The sequence below is a fragment of the Pristiophorus japonicus genome, chromosome 4 (assembly GCF_044704955.1).
Source record: "Pristiophorus japonicus isolate sPriJap1 chromosome 4, sPriJap1.hap1, whole genome shotgun sequence".
Classification (NCBI taxonomy): Eukaryota; Metazoa; Chordata; class Chondrichthyes; family Pristiophoridae; genus Pristiophorus; species Pristiophorus japonicus.
In genome coordinates, this window is record NC_091980.1 from 128,632,828 (window position 1) to 128,655,896 (window position 23,069).

Genomic DNA, 23,069 nt, shown 5'->3' on the forward strand with positions numbered 1-23,069 from the left:
TGCCTGTCTCTCTTCTGCGGCTAAGTCCGTGCCCGGGTGTCCGTGGAGAGGGACCACGCGGTGTCTGCCGGTATGCTGGAGGCTTTCCATGAACGGTGGGCACCAGAGGGACTGGAGTGCAGCGTGGATACAGGGCACTAAATTATAATTTGAAAAGTGCTTGTTAGTTTTGTCATATTTGGAACTTATTATTTATTCATCCTTATAAAGGGGACACATGTTTTAATTTTTTCCCAATTGATTAGCCTAAAGAGTAGAGGATTCCTTTAAACCTGTGATTCTGAATATTTGAACTGTGTTTGAGGAAAGTTAGGACAGTTGAGATCCTCATTGAGTTGTCAACCAATGATGCTCATTCTTCAAAGATCTGACTGGCTCTGGGAGTCCAGCTCCCCTCCTCCCTTTAGTTGATTGGTGCTCTGAGAGGCTGCAACTTCTGATTGGGTAATGAGGAATGTCACTTATCATCTAACCTGCCACACCCTGGATTATCCAGCAGTATAAATACAGGAGTTTGCGGTTGGTTAAATCTTCGCTTGTTGCTTCAACAAACTTTGTTTTGGGAAAAAGAATCAAGATGGTCTCTCAAGTGCATCAGAACTATCAGCAGGATTGTGAGGATGCTGTCAACAAGCAGATCAACATGGAGCTCTATTCCTCCTATGTTTATCTCTCTATGGTGTGTTTTGCCTTTTAGACTAATTCACAATGGCAACTATTTAATGTGAGTTTATTAAATTGTGTTGTATCCAGTCCACTTATTGGGCCCAATTTTGGCCAACCCATATTTTTGGGGCACTGACCCTTTATATGCTGGAAAGGGTGCCAAAAAACTTACTTGGTATCGTGGCCCCTCTGCTGAGTGTCTTTGGTGCCCTGGAGCGGTGGGGAGTGGGGAGTGGGGGGGTGGGGGCCGAGTTACAGCTCTGCACTGAAAACACTGTTGACAGCTGTCACATGCGCAGTGGAGTCTGTGCGCATGCTCCTCAATCTCCCAGCATGTCCTACAAGCTGTCAGCAGGCCCTGATATCTTCCGCCCTGCCACCCAGCCATGATCGAAAGGTCACCCGCATCTGAGTGCAGCCCAGACTGGCAGAACCCTACCTGAGATGCTGCCCACCCCAGCCTTTCCTCTTCCCAAACCCTCCCCCAGCTTTCCAATGCATCTTTGCCGGATGCCTCATCCCACGCCGAATGGCCTGCTGTACAGGCTGGACCGTTACCTTTCCCAGCTCAAGCTAGGATTTACTTCAAATATTTAATTGTTGTTCAATTGTTTACCTGAATTCTTTATTTTTATTTAGTTATTTTAACAACTTTTTATTTGTAATTGGTGCTTGGGTGCAGATCCTTACTTACCTGCGCCGATTTCTTAACTGCCTGCAATGTTTTTCAGAGCTGGCCACATACACTGACCTCAGTCGATTTTGGTTTAAATGTTAGCTGGCCAAAGAGCCATAAATGGCCAAAACTGGTGGAAGTGTCTGGGACTGCCCCCTACTTGGGGGCAAAAAAAAAAATGTACCTCGCTAAATTACTCTGGAGCAAGTTTATTGGGCAAAATCGGGTGTTTTAACTTGCGTCGGGAAAAACCAACTTACTCCAAATAAAATGATGCGAGTCATGGCCAAAAGTGGGCCCATTCTGAGTATCCTGGCAACTTTTGAGCTTGAAATGTATGTGGAGAATATTCTGCACTCCCTGCATGGAATTCAGAATTTGTATCCTCATTCTAAATCACTGTGGGTCTTTCTCTACCTTTGCAATGAGGGGATGTAATTTTAAAATGAGTTGGACCATGTAGGAGGGAAGTCAGGAAGTATTTGTTCCTGCAAGGATGGTGGAAATCTAGAATACATTCCTTTGCATCCAGCCTACCCCCGCCCCCCCCCACCCAACCCCAAACCCTCCTGTCCATGTGTAAAAAAAAAAAAAAAAAAAAAAAATCAAGGCTTTGATGCTATGCTGTGGTTTTTCATTGGGTTAAAAGTTCAGTGTGATTGTGCACGCTTGAAAGAAAGCAAAATATTGAGGTTGAATTACTGTACATGATTCTGCAATATAATACCGAACTACTCTTCTGATATTCCCCCCCCCATAGTCCTATTACTTTGACCGGGATGATGTTGCCCTGCGTCACTTTGCTGAGTTCTTCAAGGAGCAGTCACATGAGGAACGTGAGCATGCTGAGAAACTGATGGAATTCCAGAATCGCCGTGGAGGCCGGATCATCTTGGCGGACATCAAGGTTGGATACAATAAAGGAGTGGCTTTCTGTCCGGCTCCCCTTAGACTGAATGTTCCAAATACATTGTAAAGCAATTATTTTCAATTTACAGGACTCTGGCCATTTGGCCAAACTGATCTTTGCTGCTGTTTATATTTCAGCGAGCCTCGTCCCATATTGCTTTATCTCACCCTATATCAGCATATTATCGTTCTGTTCCTTTCTCCCATGCACCTGCCTAGCTTCCCTTTAAATACATCTATGCTTTTTACTTGACCAATATGATTCCAGTGGTTGTTAGAATATAAAATTGCTGTTAAGCTAACACATAGATTCATGTTAATGTATACTTTTGATTGCATCCCTAATTTCAATACTTTCTAATGTTTGCACTGACAACAGATTAAACAATGTTTGAATTTTTTTCTCCAGAAACCAGAGCAGGATGAGTGGAGCAATGGTCTGGAGGTGATGCAGAGAGCTCTGCAGATGGAGAAGAATGTGAACCAGAGTCTGCTGGATCTGCACAAACTCTCCACTGGGAGCACCGACCCTCATGTAAGTTCCTAATGATTTAATGTGGGCTTTTGGGTAAGTTGGAGGTTGTGGAACCTTGCTGTTTTGGCGTCGACTTATAAGATCTCCTTGCTTAATAGCTTTGTGCAGGTGTCGTTTTTTTTGTTTGGGAAGGGACGGGGGAAGTTGGCCGACCGTGGACAGTGACTTGTAAATGTGTCCCAGTGATCCCAAGATCTGAGCACCAATTGTGCAGCATGTTTAATCTAATGATGCAGTAATTCCATCAATCTCAATTGCACCACTTGACTATCCTCCAGTTCAAGAGGATTAAAATCCAAACTCTTCAGGGGTAAGCTCCAATGTTCCTTCATATCTGCTGCTGTCATAACTAGTTTCCCTCTTTCAGTTGTGTGACTTCCTGGAGACCCACTACTTGGATGAACAAGTGAAAATGATCAAGCAACTTGGAGATCACATCACCAACCTGAAGAGACTGGGAGCCCCTGAGAATGGCCTGGGAGAGTACCTGTTTGACAAGCACACCCTGGGTGGGAGTGACTAAACTGTCTGACTGACTGGATCAAGATTATTGTGTTTAGTACTGTATGTATAATAACTGAGACCCCTGTTCTGTAAGGAATGATGGCTTGTGATGTTGGACAAAGATCTGAGACTGAGGCTCTTGGTGTGAAATATAACATAACTGTAAATAAACTGTTCAACATTGGACTGGGTTTTGTCTCCTTGTATGTTTTGAGTGGTTGTTAAATTAAAAATAACATGACTGACATCAGACAAGAATTACACTGAGTTGTGCAACTGTGTTATGGGTTTCAGTCGTATGAAATTTGTTTTTCCTCTGGGGTTTGAGTTGTATATTCAGACACTTGTTACAGGGTGTGAAATGGATGAGGGTGTGTTCAGACCATTAACAGGCACATGAGATATTGACTGAGGGGGGGGCAAATCATGGTCACAGGTAGGTTTTAGGGAGTGTCTTAAATAGGTTCAGAGAGGGAATAACAGAGCATGGTATCTAGTTAGCAGATTAAAAATACCTGTTCCCACGAGTGTACATTCTCTCTGCCATTACATAATTGATAACTCCATACAACAAAATAAAGGTTGTTGTAACAAGTTAAACACTGGCAATGTTTCCCACTCAATCAGTCTTACCATTTCAGATCAGTAAAGGGAAAAAGTCCAGGATTAGCATCCTATTTAATAAGAATATTGGCCCTGGAATTAGCAGTTTGTATTCAGTCACTGCTGCAGATCTTGTTCAGTTATTATTGCAGGTTGTTTCGTAACTGAACTCACCACTGCTGCTGTAAACTTCCTGTTAATCTTTGTAAGCAGACTAGCAACTGCTGTACAGACCATGAGTGTCCGAGTGCATTGAACCCCGGGGACAATTGGATGAGGGAAAGCAATAATTGGTATCAGCTTGCTGTCACAGCTTCATTGGTTAGTGTGTATACCCTCGTGGTGGTTCTGGGACAACTTATCTTCTGCCCGCTCCGATCATGATCGAATAACTTAGCCTCCTGATCAATGCTCACATGAATAAGGTATTGAAGGCCTGCCAGTGCCGCTGGACTCCATTTCCCACAGTTATACTCCAACCCCTTTCCCTCACTCACAGATCCACGATGCAGTTCCCCTTGTTCTCACCTTCCCTACCACGAGCGTCCACATTCAACGAATCATCCTCTGCCTTTTCTGCCACCTCGCGCAATCCTACTCGCTAACACATCTTCCCTTTCCCTCCCCTTTCAGCATTGTGAAGTGACCTGTCTGGCCGTGACACTTTGGTCCTCAATCAGCCAAAAGACCTCCTTCCTTTCCCACGGTACATTCCTGTGAAAATGCAGGAGATGCAACACCTGTCCTTTTACCTCCTCTCTTCCCAATGTTCAGAGCACCAAACACTCCTAGTTCAAACAGCGAATTAATTGTATTCCATGCAATTTAGTATACTGTTTTTGCTGCTTGATGTCATGTATCTTACATTATTATATATAACTGTATCCTAACATGCTATACATGACTATAAGATATGACCTGTAACCACCAGCATACCTTACCACCAGGGGTGCACTTCCAAGAGACAGGTATATAAGGACAGGTCTCAGGCAAGTGCAGCATTCCAGAGCTGTGAAATAAAGGTGCAGGTCCAGAGTGACCTTGACTTCACTATATGCCTCGTGTGAATCTGTACTGAGGGGACAGGACTTTACACTCACAATGCGGTCTCCGCTACATTGGGGAGACTAAATCCTCTTTTCTTCTTCGATAGTCCCTCGGAGTCGAGGATGACTTACTTCCACACTCAAAATGAGTTCTCTGGTGACTGAAGAGTTGAACGTGATGTGTAAATTCTCTGTCACAGGTGGGGCAGATGGTGGTGTGGTGGAACGGGAGGGTGGGTTGCTGTGCGCTCCTTCCGCTGTCGATGATTGGCTTGAGCTTGCTCTCGGCAAGAGACTTGAGTTGTTCAGTGCCTTCTAGGATGTGTTTCCTCCACTTTGGGCGGTCTTGGGCCAGGGATTAGCAGGTGTCGATGAGGATGTTATACTTTTCAAGGAGACTTTGAAGCATTTCCTCTGCCCACCTGCGGCTCACTTGCCGTGTAGAAGCTCCAAGTGTTTTGGGAGTCTCGTGTCAGACATACGGACGATGTGGCCCGTCCAGCAGAGCTGATCAAGTGTGGTCAATGCTTCGATGCTGGGGATGTTGGCCTGAGTGAGGACACTGATGTTGGTGTGCCTATCCTGCCAATGGATTTGCAGAATCTCGCGCATTCAAGATTGGTGGTACTTCTCCAGTGTTTTGAGATGCCTGCTGCACATAGTCCATGTCTCTGAGCCATAGTCCATGTCTCTGAGCCATATAGAAGGGCGGTTATTACCACTGCTCTGTAGACCATGAGCTTGGTGCTGGGTTTGAGGTTCTGGTCTTGAAACACTCTCTTCCTCAGGCAACCGAAGACTGCACTGAAGGTGCGTTGGACCTCATCGTCGATGTCTGCCCTTGTTGAGAGTAGGCATTGGGGAGACCAAATGCAGATTGGGTGACCGCTTTGCAAAACACCTCTGTTCAGTCTGCAAATTCCGGTCGCCTGTCACTTTAATTCTCCGCTCCCTTCCCAGTCTGACCTCTCTGTTATCGGCCTCTTACACTGTTCCAACAAAGCTCAACATAAGCTCCTCAGCTTTCTATTAGGCACGTTATAGCCTTCTGGACTCAGCATCGAGTTCAACAATTTCAGACCAAAACCTCTGTTCCTATCTTTTTCAGCTGGTGGCTGTTAATGAACCTGCTGCACCCATTTACATCTCTTCTAGACCCAACTTTTGTTCCTTTACTTGTCCTATTACCATCTCCTTCTGCTTTGTACTTTCATACCTTTTGTCATTTAATCACTCCGGCCTTCCACCCGATCACAAACCTTCCCTTTTGTTCTTTCCTTCCCTCCCCGACCCCTTTCCCTCTTTCTACACTTGCTTAAAATATGTTGCATCTCCAACTTTTTCCAGTTCAGACAAAATGTCATCAACCTGAAATGTTAACTCTGTTTCTCTCTCCATAGATGCTGACTGACCTGTTGAGTATTTCCAGCATCTTCTGCTTTTCTTTCAGGTTTCCAGCCCCCGCCGTATTTTGCTTTTGTTCCTTTACTTCCTTTAAGTAACTGAGCACATTTTCAGATCAATGTCGTGTGACCTTGCATTAAACAAGAACTACTTCTGCTGAGAAATAGGTTGTGATCTTGGTCAAACCTGATTTGCTTGGGCATTGTCATGTATCTTACTTTATTATATGTAACTTTATCCTAACATGCTATACATGACTGTAATAAGATATGACCTGTAACCACCAGCATACCTTACCACCAGGGGTGCACTTGCAAGCACAGGTATATAAGGACAGGTCTCACGCAAGTGCAGCATGCCAGAGCTGTGAAATGAAGGTGCAGGTCCAAAGTGACCTTGCCTTCACTACATGCCTCATGTGAATCTGTACTGAGTGGACAGGACTTTACAGTGGCGACGAGTTACGGGATTACAGAATCCACAGAATGGCGAACAACGGATCAGATGAAAAGTACAATGCGGGAGACAATTGGGAGGACTTTATAGAAAGGCTTCAGCAAAGCTTTGTAACCAAAGACTGGTTAGGCGACGGTAAGGCAGACAAGAGAAGAGCCCATCTCTTGACCAGCTGTGGCTCGAAAACATCTGCTTTAATGAAGGATCTGTTGGCACTCGAGAAACCAGCAAGCAAGTCGTTTGAAGAATTGAGCACACTGGTAAGAGACCACCTGAAGCCAGCGAGCAGCCTACACATGGCCAGACACAGGTTCTACAACTACAGACGCTGTGTGGGCCAGAGCATACCCGACTTCGTGGCAGAACTTCGGAGGTTGGCTAGTTTATGTGAGTTCTCCGATGAACTGAGGAGAGAAATGCTGAGAGACTTTTTCATTGAAGGCATATTCCGAAAGCTCATAGAGACCAAGAACCTGACCTTAGAGGCAGCAGCACTGGTTGCACAGACATTCTTGGTAGAGGAAGAAGAAACAAGGTTGATTTCCAATGCAGGTACGACAACTAACAAAATATCAGAACAAGAAGTTCACAGCACTAAACAAGCTGCTACCCACACACACAGACAAAACCGGGAGAACAGGCTCTCGACAGCAGGCAGAAGCCATCAAGGGCCACAGGAACGGCCGTTCACACCTCATCAACCCACAATGTGAGCAATCAACTACAAACTGAAGAAGCTCAAGAGAGATCAGCCAGACGCAGAACAGGTCTGTGCTGGCAGTGTGGGGGTGGGCACTCATCAAGGGGATGTTGATTTCAGCAGGCTGTTTGCAGAAATTGTAAATATACAGGGCATTTGGCCCACATGTGCAAAAATACGGCAGCTCGGCTGGTATATGAATCAGATGGGTCGGAAAGCGGACCAGAAGATGGTGGGGACAGTACCCGGGACACTGATGTACAGCGGGTCAACACGATCAATGGCCGCTGCTCCTACAATAGGACGCCTTCTATAATGATGAGGGTCCTACTCAACGGGATATCTGTTAACATGGAGCTGGATACGGGAGCGAGTCAGTCTCTCATGGGCGCTCAACAATTTGAACAACTGTGGCCGCATAAAAGAGACAGACCAAAACTCACAAGGGTCGACACCAAACTAAGGACCTATACCAAAGAAATCGTACAGTCCTCGGCAGCGCCATGCTCTCTGTCACACACAAAGGGACAGTGAACCGACTTCTCCTGTGGATTGTCCCCGGAGACCCCCCAGCACTGCTGGGGAGAAGCTGGCTGGCAAAACTAAACTGGAAATGGGATGATGTCCATGCCGTGTCATTAGAGGAACGGACCTCCTGCTCAACAGTTATAAAGCGATTTGAACATCTCTTTCAGCCAGGTGTGGGCTCTTTCAAAGGGGCCAAAGTCAAAATCTACATCACACAAGATGTTAGACCAGTCCATCACAAGGCCAGAGCTGTACCCTATGTGATGAGGGAAAAGATTGAACACGAACTAGACAGGCTTCTGCGGGAAGACATTATATCACCTGTGGAATTTAGCGACTGGGCAAGTCCCATCATCCCAGTACGAATCTGTGGGGACTACAAATCTACCATAAACAGAGTCTCCCGACAGGACCAGTACCCGCTGCCCAGAGCGGAGGACTTATTTGCCACATTGGCTGGAGGTAAACTTTTCTCAAAATTAGACCTCACATCTGCGTATATGACGCAAGAATTGACCGAGGAATCCAAGCTACTCACCACCATCAACACACATCGAGGCCTTTTCATGTACAATCGATGCCCATTCCGCATCAGGTCGGCAGCTGCTATATTCCAGCGCAATATGGAGAGTGTGCTCAAGTCCATCCCGGGGACGGTTGTATTTCAAGACGACATACTTATCACGGTCAGGGATACCGACTCCCATCTCCGTAATTTGGAGGAAGTACTAAAGTGGTTGGATCGGGTAGGCCTACGAGTCAAGAAATCCAAATAACTGTTTCTCGCACCCGAGCTTGAATTTTTGGGCAGAAGGATTGCCGCTGATGGAATCCGCCCAACAGAGTCCAAAACAGAAGCAATTCGCCTGGCACCCAGGCCCTGGAATGTCTCAGAACTGCACGCCTTTTTCGGGCTACTCAATTACTTTGGGAACTTTATGCAGAACTTAAGCACGCTGCTGGAGCATCTCCATGTGCTACTCAGGAAGGGGTGTGATTGGTTTTGGGGGGACACCCAGGAACGCGCCTTCAATAAGGCACGCAACCTTCTGTGTTCCAACAGTGCTCTGACTTTCTTTGACCCAGGTAAAAAGCGAGTTCTCACATGCGATGCTTCAGCGTATGGGGTCGGGTGTGTTTAGCAACATGTCAATAGTGCGGGCAAATTACAACCCATAGCTTATGCCTCCAGGTCACTTTCGCGGGCAGAGCGCGGGTACGGAATGGTAGACAAGGAAGTGCTCGCGTGCGTGTACGGTGTCAAAAAGATGCGCCAATACTTTTTCGGGGCCAAGTTCGCATTAGAAACTGATCACAAGCCCCTCACGTCCTTCCTATCTGAGAGCAAGGCAATAAACGCCAACGCCTTGGCGCGAATTTAACGGTGGGCACTCATTCTGGCGTCCTACGCCATAAGGTACAGACCAGGCACTGTGCCGACGCGCTCAGCAGGCTACCCCTGGTGACCATGGAAGGGTCTGATGAACAGGACTGTGAGATAGTCATGGCAATCCATGCCTTTGAGTCCACAGGTTCGCCCATGACGGCTCGCCAAATCAGAGCTTGGACGGCCAGTGACCCCACGTTATCTTTCGTAAAAAGATGTGTCCTAACCGATGACTGGGCAGAGGCTCGCGATGCCTGCCCCGAGGAATTAAAACCCTTTCACAGACGCATGCATGAGCTATCACTACAAGCAGACTGCCTGATGTGGGGCAGCCGAGTAGTCTTCCCCCTGCGAGGCAGAGAGGCATTTGTCCGGGAGCTCCACTGCGAGCACCCGTAGATCGTTCTCATGAAGACCATGGCCAGATCCCACGTCTGGTGGCCTGGTATTGACGCGGACTTGGAGGTCTGCATCCGAAGGTGCACCATTTGTACCCAACTCAGCAATGCCCCCAGGGAGGCTCCACTGAGCCCCTGGCCCTGGTCTACCAAACCGTGGTCGAGGGTGCACGTAGACTATGTGGGCCCATTCATGGGCAAAATGTTCCTCGTAGTTGTAGATGCATTTTCAAAGTGGATCGAGTGCACCATTTTAAACTCGAGCACAACCTCCACCACTGTGGAGAGCCTCGCAACCATGTTTGCAATGCACGGAATCCCTGACATATTGGTCAGTGACAATGGTCCGTGCTTCACCAGCGCAGTATTCCAAGACTTTATAATTGACCACGGCATAAATCACGTCAAGACGGCACCGTTCAAGCCGGCCTCCAACGGTCAGGCGGAGAGAGCAGTGCAAATCATTAAACAAGGCATGCTTAAAATCCAAGTTCCCACGCTGCAGGGTCGCCTGTCACGACTGCTGCTGGCATACAGATCTCGTCCGCACTCACTGACTGGGATCCCGCCCGCGCAACTGTTGATGAAAAGGACTTTAATAACAAGGCTCTCATTAATCCTCCCAGGCATGCACAAAATCTTTGAGGCAAAGCGCCGTAAGCCCCCTTGAAATTCGAGGGGGAGATGGAATAGATAGGGGACAAAGTGTTTGTACTAAACTATGGCAGGGGTCCCAAATTGCTTGCAGGGACAGTAACGGGCAAGGAAGGAAACAGGCTACTGGTAGTACAAATGGACAATGGCAAAACCTGCCGGAGGCATGCAGACCAAGTCAAAAACAGATTTACCAACAACACTGCGGAACCAGAGGCAGACTACAATGTGGAACTCGCACCACACCTGGTGGACAGACAGAGGGGACAACCTGAGGAAAGGGTAATCCCAACAGACAGCCCAGGCGAGTCAACAACAATCACACCAATCGAAACAGACAGCCCAAGCGAGATACCAGCAACCACACCCAAAGAAAAACAGACACCAAGGCAAACAACTGAACCACAACTCAGACGCTCCAAGCAAGAGCGTAGACCACCTGAGAGACTGAACCTATAAAGACAATAAGACCTTGGGGGAGGGTGATGTCATGTATCTTACATTATTATATATAATGTATCCTAACATGCGATACATGAATGTAATAAGATATGACCTGTAACCACCAGCATACCTTACCACCAGGGGTGCACTTGCAAGAGACAGGTATATAAGGACAGGTCTCAGGCAAGTGCAGCATTCCAGAGCTGTGAAATAAAGGTGCAGGTCCAGAGTGATCTTGACTTCACTATATGCCTCGTGTGAATCTGTACTGAGGGACAGGACTTTACAGACATGTGGCTGTTTTAATCTCTTCCCCTCCAGAATACTGACTTTGGTTCAGTGGTGGCCTAAGATGGCCATAGCTGCAAGTCTAATCTTAGTGTTTAACTGGTTTTAAAGTTGGGTGTACTGGAGAAAGAGATTTAAATGTAATCTGGTTACGGTAAGACCTTGCCCCTCATGTTTGAACCTCTTTGCCAAGGGCGTGCTGTTACAGTACAGAGTCTGCACCTTCTGAATAGACAACCCCCAAGAATTACTGCTGAGAGTCTTTCACTTTTGGGAACACTAGGAACGTGTTCGCTGAAGCAGGTTCCGATCCAAAGCACAAGGAACGTCCGATGAGGCCTCACTAAATTTATCTATCGAGTGGAAAGGAAAAATTAGTAACATCGTTGGGTATCTTAACATAAACTGCTAATATATACACTGGACATAATTACCAGCCTCTGTGAACTAGGCCAATCTTCATGGAGAATAAAAAGAGGAGAGTGAGCTTTTTTTCAAGCTGTATGTTAGGGGTACAATAGTGCAGTGGTTATGTCACTGGGCTAGTAATTCAGAGGCCTGGACCAATAATAAACGGAATGTGAGTTCAAATCCCACCATCATTTGGATTCAGTTTAAAATTTAAAACAAACTAATATCAGTAACCATGGACTTTTTGGAATGTTGTCAAGATACAACTGGCTCACTAATTTCCTTTTCGGGAAGGAAACCTGTCGTCCTTACCCAGTCTGGCTTATATGTGACTCCATTTGCACAGTAATGTGGTTGATTCTTACCTGCCCTCTGAAGTGACCGGGCAAATTGAGCACCTGAATATAGTTCAAGAAGGAGTCTCACCAGCGCCTTCTCAGGGCAACTAGGGATAGGCAATAAATGTCAGCCTTGCCAGCGATATCCAAACTTGGGCATGTTCCAAACTCAGATGAAGTTCTAATCTCCAGTAGTTCCTCCTATAGTTACCTGGCTACTTTCTCCATCTCTTCAGTCTGTCTTCCCCTTGCTGTGCAGCACTTGGCTCAAGCTCCAGCTGTTTGTTTTAATTCTGTTTTGTAATTCCCAGCCTCTCTCTGCACTCAGCTCTAACACGTGTTCTAACATGGGAGATGAGTCTGGGAGCACCGGAGGCAGATAACGTGGAGATTTCACAGATTATTGAGATAGATATTAGCGTAATGGGTAACAGAGAGCTTTTAGTTTCCAGGATCAGTCAGAGACTCAGTGGGTAGCATTCTCATCTCTGAGTCAGAAGGTTGTGGGTTCAAGTCCTCACTCCAGAGACGTGAGCACCGAATCTCGGCTGACACTACAGTGCAGTAATGAGAGAGTGCTCCACTGTCAGAGTTGTCTTTCGGATGAGATGTAAAACCGTTGCCCCGTCTGTCCTCCGAGCTGGACATAAATGATCCCATGGCACTACTTTGAAGGGGAGCAGGTGAATTATCCCAGGTGACCTGGTCAATATTTATTCCTTAAACAATGTCACTGAAAACAGATAATGTGATCATGTTCACCTTGCTGTTTGTGGAGCCTTGCTGTGTGCAAATTGGCTGCCACACTTCCTACATTACAACAGTGACTGTGCTTCAAAAAGTACTTCATTGGCTGTAAAGCGCTCAGGGATATCCTGAGGTTGTGAAAGACGTGATATAAACACACGTCTTTCTTTTTGGCCTGCAGTCTATTTCATTGTTTCCAAAATTTCATGATAAAAGACATGAACTGAACATCCCATGGTCCCCTCCACAACTCTTTTTTGGGGGAGACAAAATAAACATTAGATCGAGTGCCCCCCGATCTGGGGGACACTCCATCCAGACACTTTTAACTGCCCTCATTTTTTTTTTTTTTTTTTTTTTTTTTGTGGGTTTTTTTGTGATTTTTTGGGGGGCATTAAAATCATATAATTTACAAGTGCCCCCTATAAAAGGGGAGGGGGACACTAAAACCCAGCAATTAAAACAAATTAAACTTTAAAACATAAAATCAAATTAAAATTTGGTTGCCGGGGGTGATGATGCACTCCAGTCCCTCCGGTGCCCACCTCTCGCGGAAGGCCGCGAGCGTACGGGTGGACATCGCGTGCTCAGGTCCCCTCCACAACTCTTTTGGAGTTAACAATGAACATTAAATCATAAACATTAAATCGTGCCCCCTGATCTGGGGGACACTCCAAACATTTCTCAAGGCCCTTTTTTTTTGTATTTTTGTAGTTTTTTTTTGTGGTTTTCTTTGGGCTCTAAAACCATAATTTACAAGTGCCCCCTATAAAAGGGGAGGGGGACACTAAAGACCCGGCAATTAAAACAAATTAAACTTTAAAACATAAAATCAAATGAAAATTTGGTTGCCAGGGGTGACGATGCACTCCAGTCCCTCCGGTGCCCACCTATCGCGGAAGTCCGTGAGCGTACCGGTGGACACCGCGTGCTCAGGTCCCCTCCACAACTCTTTTTGGGGAGTACCAAATAACATTAGATCGAGTGCCCCCCGATCTGGGGGACACTCCAGACACTTATACCTGCCCTCTTTTTTTGTTGTTGTTTTTTTGGGGGGGTTTTTTGGTATTTTTTTTGTGTTTTTTTCCTTTTGTGATTTTTTTTGGGGCGATAAAATCATATAATTTACAAGTGCCCCCTATAAAAGGGGAGGGGGACACTAAAGGTCCCCTCCACATTCTAGCTGATGTGTGTACAGGTTCTCACTAAACTTGGAAGTGATGGAGAATCTGAGTATTTGTGTTTGACACATTGATCACCAGCAATTTCCTTTCATCTGACCCACTTTTGGTTGCTTTGCACACTCACTGATCTGTTTGGATGTTGCATCAAACCCGCAGGTACCTTCAAATGACCAACCCACAGAACCATCCAGAACTATTAAAAAGACACTGACTCGCAAACAACAGAGAATTCAATTAACCTTTCAAGGTGGCCATTAACTGGTCCAGGCAGAGCACGGTCGATGGGGTGTTCTCTCAGTCTGCCTGTCTCTCTTCCGCGGCTATATCCGTGCCCGGGTATCCCTGGAGAGGGAGCACGCGGTGTCTGCCGGTATGCTGGAGGCTTTCCGTAACCGGTGGGTACCAGAGGGACTGGAGTGCAGCGTGGATACAGGGAACTAAATTATAAATTGAAAAGTGCTTATGTTAGTTTTGTCATGTTTGGAACTTATTGTTTATTCCCCCTTATAAAGGGGACACTTATGGTTTAAGTTTTTCCCAATGCCGAAAGAATAGAGGATTCATTTCAACCTGTGATTCTGGATATCTGAACTGTGTTTGAGGAAAGTTTGCACAATTCAGATCCTCATTAAGTTGTCAGCCAATGATGTTCCTGCTTCAAAGATCTGACTGGCTCTGGGAGTCCATCTCCCCTCCTCCCATTCCTTGATTGGTGCTCTGAGAGGCTGCAAGTTCTGATTGGGTATTGAGGACTGTCACTCATCCTGCAGTGTGCCACACCCTGGGTTGTTCAGCAGTATAAATACTGGCATTTGCAGATAGTTGAATTTCTACAGGTGTTTGAGGTTGGCTATGTTTCAGTTTGTTGCTTCTACAAAGTTTAGATATGTGAAAAATAATCTAGATGGCTTCCCAAGTACATCAGAACTACCACCAGGACTGTGAGGATGCTGTCAATAAGCAGATCAACATGGAGCTCTATTCCTCCTATGTTTATCTCTCTATGGTGAGTTTTGCATTTTAGAGCACTTCACAATGGAGACTATGTAATGTGAATTTACTTAATTCTGTGCTTTATCCAGCCCACCTATTCTGAGCATCTTGAATGTTCATGACTCACTTTCCTGGGCTCTTTTGAGCTTGAAGTTTATTTGGAATACATTCTGCAGTCAATGCATGGAATTCAGAATTTGTATCCTCATTTTAAATCACTCCATGGACTTTCTCTACCTTGCCTTTTTGCAATGAGCGGGTGTAATAAAATTAGTCAAGCCATTTAGGAGGGAAGTCGGGAAGTATTCTTTCATACAAGGGTGTTAGAAGTCTGGAACACTTTTTTTTTTCTCTCTCCTCCACCACACCCAAAGACACGAAGGCTTTGATGCTGAGCCAAGGTTTTTCTTTGGGTAAGGCTATCAAAAGATTGTTTCCATGAAAATGTCCATCAAAGGCAGTCCCTTGGAATAGAGGAAGACTTGCTTCCACTCTTAAAATGAGCCCTTGGGTGGCTGAACAGTCCAATATGAGAACCATGAACTGTCACAGGTGGGACATAGTTGTTGAGGGAAAGGGTTGCTGTACACTTTTTTTTTTTGTTGCCTGCTCTTGGTGGTGAGACTGTAGGTGCTCAGCACTCTCTTGGATGCACCACTTCCACTTGGGGCAATCTCTGGCCAGGGACTCCCAAGTGTCAGTGGGATATTACAATTTTTCAGGGAGGCTTTGATGGTGTCCCTGTAATGTTTCCTCGGCCCACCTTTGGCTTGTTTGCCATTAAGGAGTTCCATGTTCAGTAAGGTTTTAAACCCTTGAAAGAAAGCAAACTATTGAGGTTGAAGTTATGTGCTGTACACATGATGGGTTTGTGATATAGTACTCTTCTGATCTCTCCATAGTCCTTCTACTTTGATGGGGATGATTCCCTGTGTCACTTAGCTGAGTTCTTCAAGGAGCAGTCACATGAGGAATGTGTGCATGCTGAGAAACTGATGAAATTCCAGAATTGATGTGGAGGCTGAATAATCATGGTGGACATCAAGGTTTGGTTCAATAAAAGTGACCTTTTGTCTGGCTCCCCTTAGACTGAATGTTCCCATATGTGATAAAGCCATTATTTCAAATTTACAGCACACAGGCCATTTGGCCAAGCTGGACTTTGCTGGTGTTTATACTCTGCATGAGATTCCTCACATTTTGCTTTATCTCACCCTGTCATCATATCATTCTATTCTCTTCTCCCCATGCACTTGCATTGCTTCCCTTCAAATACATCTATGCTATTTGCCTTATCAATATAACTCTAGTAGTTGTAATAGCTTAATAGCAATTTTTTATTGTAACAAATGGGTTCTTGGTAAAGTAGACTTTTGATTGCACCCCAATTTCCTTTAATACTTTCTAATGTTTGTTTAATCCATTGTAAGAGAACTGTTAGAACTTTCTTTCCAGAAACCAGAGCAGGATGAGTGGAGCAATGGTCTGGAGGTGATGCAGAGAGCTCTGCAGATGGATAAGAATGTGAACCAGAGTCTGCTGGATCTGCGCAAACACTCCTGAGGACAGAACCTCATGTAAGTTCTTAATAATTTAATGTGGGCTTTTGGGTAAGTTGGAGTTTGTGCAACCTTGCTGTCCTTGGGCCTAATTAAAAGATCTCCATACCTAATAGCTTTGTATTGGTGTCTGTTTTTGTTTGGTAAGCAGTGGGAAGGGAAGGGAGGTTGGCCTACTGTGGACAGTAACTTGTAAAGGTGTCCCAGTGATTTCAGGATCTGAGCACTTATTGTGCAGTAAATTTAATCTAATACAGTAATTCCATCAATCTCCATTGCACCACTTGATAATCCTCCACTTTGAAGATTAAAATCCAAATTCTCAAGGGATAGCTGCCATTCCATGATATCTGGTGCTGGACATAACTAGTTTCCCCTTTTCAGTTGTGTCACTTCTGGAGACCCACTACTTGGATGAACAATTGAAGATGATCAAGAAGTTGGGAGATCATATCACCAACCTGAAGAGACTGGGAGCCCCTGAGAATGGCCTGGGAGAGTACCTGTTTGACAAGCACACCCTGGGGGAAGAGTGATTAAACTGACTGGTTCAAGCTTATTGTATTTGCCTGCAGGAGTGGGGTCCTTATTATATAATGGTGGCTTATGACTTTGTACAAAGAGCTAAGAGGTGAAATGTAACAAACTGTAAATAAACTGTTCAATATTGGACTGGGTTTTGTCTCCTTGTATGGATGAGTGGTTGTTTATCTTTCAATTAAGCAGAATTACAATGAGTTATGGAACAATGTTATGTGATCAGGCAAATTAAATTTGGTTTCCTCTGATATATTGAAGTATTGAGTTTGATTATTCAGAAATGTGTTGCAAGGCCTAAAAATGTTCAAGGGGGGATGTTAATGGTCTGAACACATTCATGAGATATTGACTGAGGGATAAAGCATGGTCAGAAGTAAGTTTTAGGGAGTGTCTTGGGTTTAGAGGGGAAATGGCAGAGCTTAAGCTTCAGAGATGTAAAAAAATAGCTGTGCCCTCTAGTGACCATTCTCTGGGCTATTAAATATATTTAATTTTAATTTATCAAAATACAAGTTGTTTTAACACATTAAACAGTGGCAGCATTTTCCAGTAAATCAGTTTCACAATTTCAGTCTATGGAAGAAAATGACCTGGATTAACATCCTCTTTAATATTAGCCCTGGAATTAGCAGTTTGTATTCAGTATTTGTAGCAGATCCTATTCAGTTATTATTGCAGTTTGTTTAGTAACTGAACTGACTTCTGCTGTTGACTTTGTTAAGCTTTGTATACAAAGCAGCAATTACTGTATAGACCAGTAATGTTTGAGTGCATTGAATGTTGGGAACTGCAATTTGGGTGAACAGGGAAAGCAACAGGTGGCATCAGCTTGATGTCATAGCTTCATTGTTTAGTGTGGATACCCGAGCATGGTGGTTCTGGGACAGATTCTCTTCTGCCTGCTCCCATCGTGATCGAATAACTTGCCAACATGATCTATGATCACGTGAATAAGGTACTGAAGGATTTGGCTGGAAGAAACAGTAAATGTATTTCCTTAAATGCACAAGGCAAGAGGCCCAAGATTTTAAACAAGGCTCTGGAAAAGCATCCTGAGCCCCAATGCCAAATATCTGAATTCAGCAACCCAATGTATCCAGTTGCATTTGCTCCCATTATGCATTTCAAACCAAATAGCAATCATCCTGTACAAATCCCAGTGGACCGCCATTTCATTGCTTCACCCCTGAGAATGGATTCAAATGTTAATGCTGAACTCCAAGCCATCGTCAACACCCTCACCGAGGCGTACAAAAACATGAGCCGTAAGCTAACCATTCGTAAGATAAAGATCACAGCATTCCCCCTGGTCATCAAAATCGACAGCACGGCCTGCAACAACATGGACCATTTTCCATATCTCGGGAGCTTACTGTCAGCAAAGGCAGACATCGATGATGTCAACACCGGCTCCAGTGCGCCAGCGTTTCCTTCGGTCGTCTGAGGAAAGGAATATTTGAAGATCAGGACTTCATAACTGGCAACAAGCTTGTGGTCTACAGGGCTGTAATGAAGGCAGCCCTCCTATGTGGCTCAGAGACGTGGACTACATACAGAAACCAGCTCAAAACACACGAGAAGTCCCACCAGCACTGCCTCAGCAAGATCCTGCAAATCCATTTGGAGCAAAGACGCACCAAAATCTCTGTTCTTGCTTAGGCCAACATCCCCCCGCATCGAAGCACTGATCACGCTCAATCAGCTCCGTTGGGTGGGTCACATTGTCCGCATGCGTGACACGAGACTCCCAAAGCAAGCGCTCTACTCGGAGCTTCGTCACAGCAGGTTAGCTCTAGGTGGGCAGAGGAAACACTTCAAGGACACCCTCAGAGCCTACTTGATAAAGTGCAACATCCCCACCGGCACCTGGGAGTCCCTGGCCGAAGACAACCCAAAGTGGAGGAACAGCATCCGGGAGAGCGCTGAGCACCTCGAGTCTCATCGCTGAGAGCAAGCAGAAACCAAGCGCAGACAGCAGAAGGAGCGTGTGTCAACCCAGGCTCCCCAGCCCTGCTTTCCTTCAATTACTTTCTGCCCGACTTGTGACAGGTCCCACATTGGTCTCTTCAGCCACCTGAGAACTCACTTTTAGAGTGGAAGCAAGTCACCCTCATTTTTGACTCTGGATCATTCGTCCAGGCCTCTGGATTACTTGTATAAGAACATATGAAATAAGAGCAGGAGTAGCTCATTTGGCCCCTCGAGTCTGCTCTGCCATTCAATAAGATCATGGTTGATCTGATCATGGCCTCAACTCCACTTTCCTGCCCTCTCCTCATAACCCTGGCCTCCCTTATCGTTCAGAAGTCTGTCGATCTCCACCTTACATATATTCAGGTTCCCGAGATATGGGAAGTGGTCCACATTGTCCAGAGCCGTGCTGTGGATGTTGATAACATGGGGGGGCAGTGCTGTGCAGTGAGGACAGCATATCTTGGGAGCCTCCTATCATCAAGAGCAGGCATTGATGACGAGATCCAACACCGCCAGTGTGCCAGTGCAGCCTTCGGCCGCCTGACGAAAAGAGTGTTTGAAGACCAGGCACTCAGAACTGCCACCAAACTCATGGTCTACAGGGCTATAGTAATACATGCCCTCCTGTATGGCTCAGAGATATGGACCATGTACAGCAGACACCTCAAGTCGCTGGAGAAATATCACCAACGATGTTTCCGCAAGATCCTACAAATCCCCTGGGAGGACAGATGCACCAACACTAGCGTTCTCAACCAGACCAACATCCCCAACATTGAAGCACTGACCACAGTTGATCAGCTCCGCTGGACAGGCCACATAGTTCGCATGCCAGACACGAGACTCCCAAGTAGTCTATTCGAAACTCCTTAAGGGCAAATGAGCAAAGGTGAACAGCAGAAGCGTTGCACGGACACCCTCAAAGCAACCTGATAAAGTGAGACAACCCCACTGACACCTGTCCAAAGATCACCCTAAGTGGAGGAAGTGCATCCGGGAGGGCGCTGAGCATGCAGAAATCAAGCGCAGGCAGCGGAAAGAGCGTGCGGCAAACCTGTCCCACCCACCCCTTCCCTCAACGACTATCTGTCCCACCTGTGACAGAGTCTATGGCTCTCGAATTCGAATGCATCCACCCAAGAACTCATTTTAAGAGTGGAAGCAAGTATTCCTCGATTCCGAATGACTGCCTATGATGATGATGATGACATATATATTCAGTGACCCAGTCTCCACAGATATCTGGGGTAGAGAATTCCAAAGATTCACAACCCTCTGAGAGAAGAAATTCTTCCTCGTTTCTGTTTTAAATGTGCATCCCCTTATTCTGAAACTATGCCCCCTAGGTCTAGTTTCCCCCATGAGGGAAACATCCTCTTTGTATCTACCCTGTCAAGACACCTCAGGATCTTATACGTTTCAATAAGATCACCTTTCAGTCTTCTAAACTCCAATGAGTATAGGCCCAACCTGCTTATCCTTTCTCCATGTGACAACACCTTCATCTCAGGAATCAACCTCGTGGACCTTCTCTGAACTGCCTCCATTGCAAGTATATCCCTCCTTAAATAAGGAAACCAAAGCTGTACGTCGTACTCCAGGTGTGGTCTCACCAACATCCTGTACAGTTGTAGCAGGACTTGCTTACTTTGATATTCTGTCCCCTTTGAAATCAAAGACTACATTCCATTGCTTTCCCAATTAAATGCTGTACCTGCATACTAACTTTGTAAGTTTCATTTACAAGGACCCCCAGATTCCTCTGTATTGCAGCATTTTGTAATCCCTCCCTATTTAAATAATAGTTTGCTTTTTTATTTTTCCTACCTATTTATCCAGTAGCATATCCACTATTCTACCATATCCCACATAGGTATCCTATTGTTCTTGGTGCTGGGACCCATCCCACCCCACCTCATGGTTGACTAATCTGCCAACACTCACTGACTAGGCTCCCACATGTATAAGGAATTAGGCAAGGATTAAATGCATTAAATGCATAAAGGAAAACACCCAAATTAAATAGATACTTCTCCTGAAAGCCTTCCCCCTGTTGTCCCCACCCATGCCTATTCCATCAATTTATAACCCAATATCAGCAGCTCCACCATAAATGTATCCATTTGTATCTCATCCTGTTGTGCATTTCATACCATAAGCAATCATCCTTTCCAAATCCTACTGGATCTCCATTTGTCCCCTTCTCATCCATGAATGGATTCAGATGTTGTTGATGCTGGAGCTGCAATAATCCAGTGTTTACAAATTAATTTAGGAAATTTACTGAGAACTGCACTGGGTGCAATAAAATTGTCTCCTTTAGTCTTTCCATGTTAATGTCTTTTTTATTCATTGCGGAATGTGGACATCACTGGCAAGGCCAGCTTTTATTGCTCATCACTAATTGCCGTTGAGAAGGTTGTGGTGAGCCACCTTCTTGAATCGCTGCAGTTCTTGTGGTGAAGGTACTCCTACAGTGCTGTTAGGGAGAGAGTTCCATGATTTTGTACCAGCAACGATGAAGGAATGGATGGTTTGTAACTTGGATGGGAATACGGTGTTCCCATGTGCCTGCTGCCCTTGTCCTTCTATTTGGTCGAGTTCGCGGGTTGGCAGGTGGTGCTGAAGAAACCTTGGTGATTCCTGCATTGTATCTTGTAGATGATGCAGCCATGGTACGCTGGTGGTGGAGGCAGTGAATGTTGAATATCCCAATCAAGTGGGCTACTTTGTCCTGGATGGTGTCGAGCTTCTTCAGTTTTGTAGTAGCTACAATCATCCAGGCAAGTGTAGAGTATTCCATCACACTCCTGACTTGTGCCTTGTAGATGGTGGAAAGGCTTTGGGGAGTCAGGAGGTGAGACACTTGCCATAAAATTCACAGCCTCTGAACCGCTCTTGTTACCACAGTATTTATGTGACTGGTCCAGGTACATTTCTGGTCAATGGTGACTCCCAGGTGTTGATGGTGGGCGATTCTGTGATAGTAATGCTCTTGAATGTTAAGGGCAGATGGTTAGACTCTCGCTTGTTGGAGATAGTCATTGCCTGAACCTTGTGTGGTGCAAATGTTACTTGACATGTATCAGCCCCACACTGAATCTCATCCAGGTTTCTGCATTTGCCATGGACTGCTTCATTTTCTGAGGAGTTGCGAATGTAACTGAACACTATGCAATCATCAACAAACATCCCCACTTCTGACCTTATGAAGGAGGGATGGTCATTGATGAAGCAGTTGCAGATGGGTGGGCCTAGGACACTGCCCTGAGGAACTCCTGCAGCGATGTCCTGTGGCTGAGATAATTGACAACCATCTTCCTTGGTGTTAGGTATGACTCCAGCCAGTGGAGAGTTTTCGCCCTGATTCCCATTGACTTCAATTTTACCAGCGCTCCTTGATGCCACACACGGTCAAATGCTGCCTTGATGTCAAGGACCGTCACTCTCACCTCACATAGAATTCTGCTCTTTTGTCTATGTTTGAACCAAGGCTGTAATGAGTACTGCAGATGAGTGGTCCTGGGCAAACCCAAACTGAGCATCAGTGTACAGAATATTGGTGAGTAAGTACTGCTTGATAACACTGTCGACTACACCTTCCATCACTTTGCTGATGGGTGAGAGTAGACTGATGGGGCAGTAATTGGCTGGATTAGATTTGTCCTGCCTTTTGTGGGCAAGACATACCTGGGCAGTTTTACACATTGTCGGGTAGATGTCGGTGTTGTAGCTGTACTTGGAACAGCTTGGCTAGAGGCATGGTTAGTTCTTGCTGCATCTAGTGAGCTCAGCCGTTTCTTGATATCGCATGAAGTGAATTGAATTGTCTGAAGATTGGCTTCTGTGATGGTGGGGACCTCAGCAGGAGGCTGAAATGGATCATTCATGAGGCACTTCCGGCTGAAGGTCATCGCAAGTGCTTCAGGCTTGGCTTTTGCACTCGTGTGCTGGGCTCCGCCATCATTGAGGATGGGGATATTAATGAAGCTTCTTCCTCCAGTTAGTTATTTAATTATCCACCATCATTCATGACTGGATGTGGCAGGACTACAAAGCTTTGATCTGATCTGTTGATTGATCTGCTTAGCTCTGTCAATCAGCAGAAACTATTTCCAATAGCTG

General features: G+C 45.6%; 2 protein-coding genes across 2 annotated transcripts; both read left to right on the top strand.

The window, feature by feature from the left end:
* Nucleotides 1-577: 577 nt before the first annotated feature.
* Nucleotides 578-3,309, top strand: LOC139262184 (ferritin heavy chain, oocyte isoform-like). The gene is made up of 4 exons (XM_070877329.1): nucleotides 578-679; nucleotides 2,103-2,249; nucleotides 2,661-2,786; nucleotides 3,154-3,309. The coding sequence occupies exons 1-4, from the start codon at nucleotides 578-580 to the stop codon at nucleotides 3,307-3,309; spliced, it is 531 nt and encodes a 176-aa protein (XP_070733430.1).
* Nucleotides 3,310-14,782: 11,473 nt separating this feature from the next.
* On the top strand, nucleotides 14,783-16,966 carry LOC139262516 (ferritin, heavy subunit-like). The gene is made up of 3 exons (XM_070877692.1): nucleotides 14,783-14,884; nucleotides 15,774-15,846; nucleotides 16,815-16,966. Exons 1-3 carry the CDS (start codon nucleotides 14,783-14,785, stop codon nucleotides 16,964-16,966), a joined length of 327 nt encoding a protein of 108 aa, XP_070733793.1.
* The last annotated feature ends 6,103 nt before the right edge of the window (nucleotides 16,967-23,069 follow it).

Excerpts from the sequence above, each read along its gene's own strand:
- LOC139262516 (XM_070877692.1), top strand. The coding sequence starts at position 14,783 with ATGGCTTCCCAAGTACATCAGAACTACCACCAGGACTGTGAGGATGCT. Across the intron at positions 14,885-15,773 it reads CCTATGTTTATCTCTCTATG|TCCTTCTACTTTGATGGGGA; the intron begins GTGAGTTTTGCA and ends ATCTCTCCATAG. Across the intron at positions 15,847-16,814 it reads GGAGCAGTCACATGAGGAAT|TTGTGTCACTTCTGGAGACC; the intron begins GTGTGCATGCTG and ends TCCCCTTTTCAG.
- LOC139262184 (XM_070877329.1), top strand. The coding sequence starts at position 578 with ATGGTCTCTCAAGTGCATCAGAACTATCAGCAGGATTGTGAGGATGCT. Across the intron at positions 2,250-2,660 it reads TCATCTTGGCGGACATCAAG|AAACCAGAGCAGGATGAGTG; the intron begins GTTGGATACAAT and ends TTTTTTCTCCAG. Across the intron at positions 2,787-3,153 it reads CTGGGAGCACCGACCCTCAT|TTGTGTGACTTCCTGGAGAC; the intron begins GTAAGTTCCTAA and ends TCCCTCTTTCAG.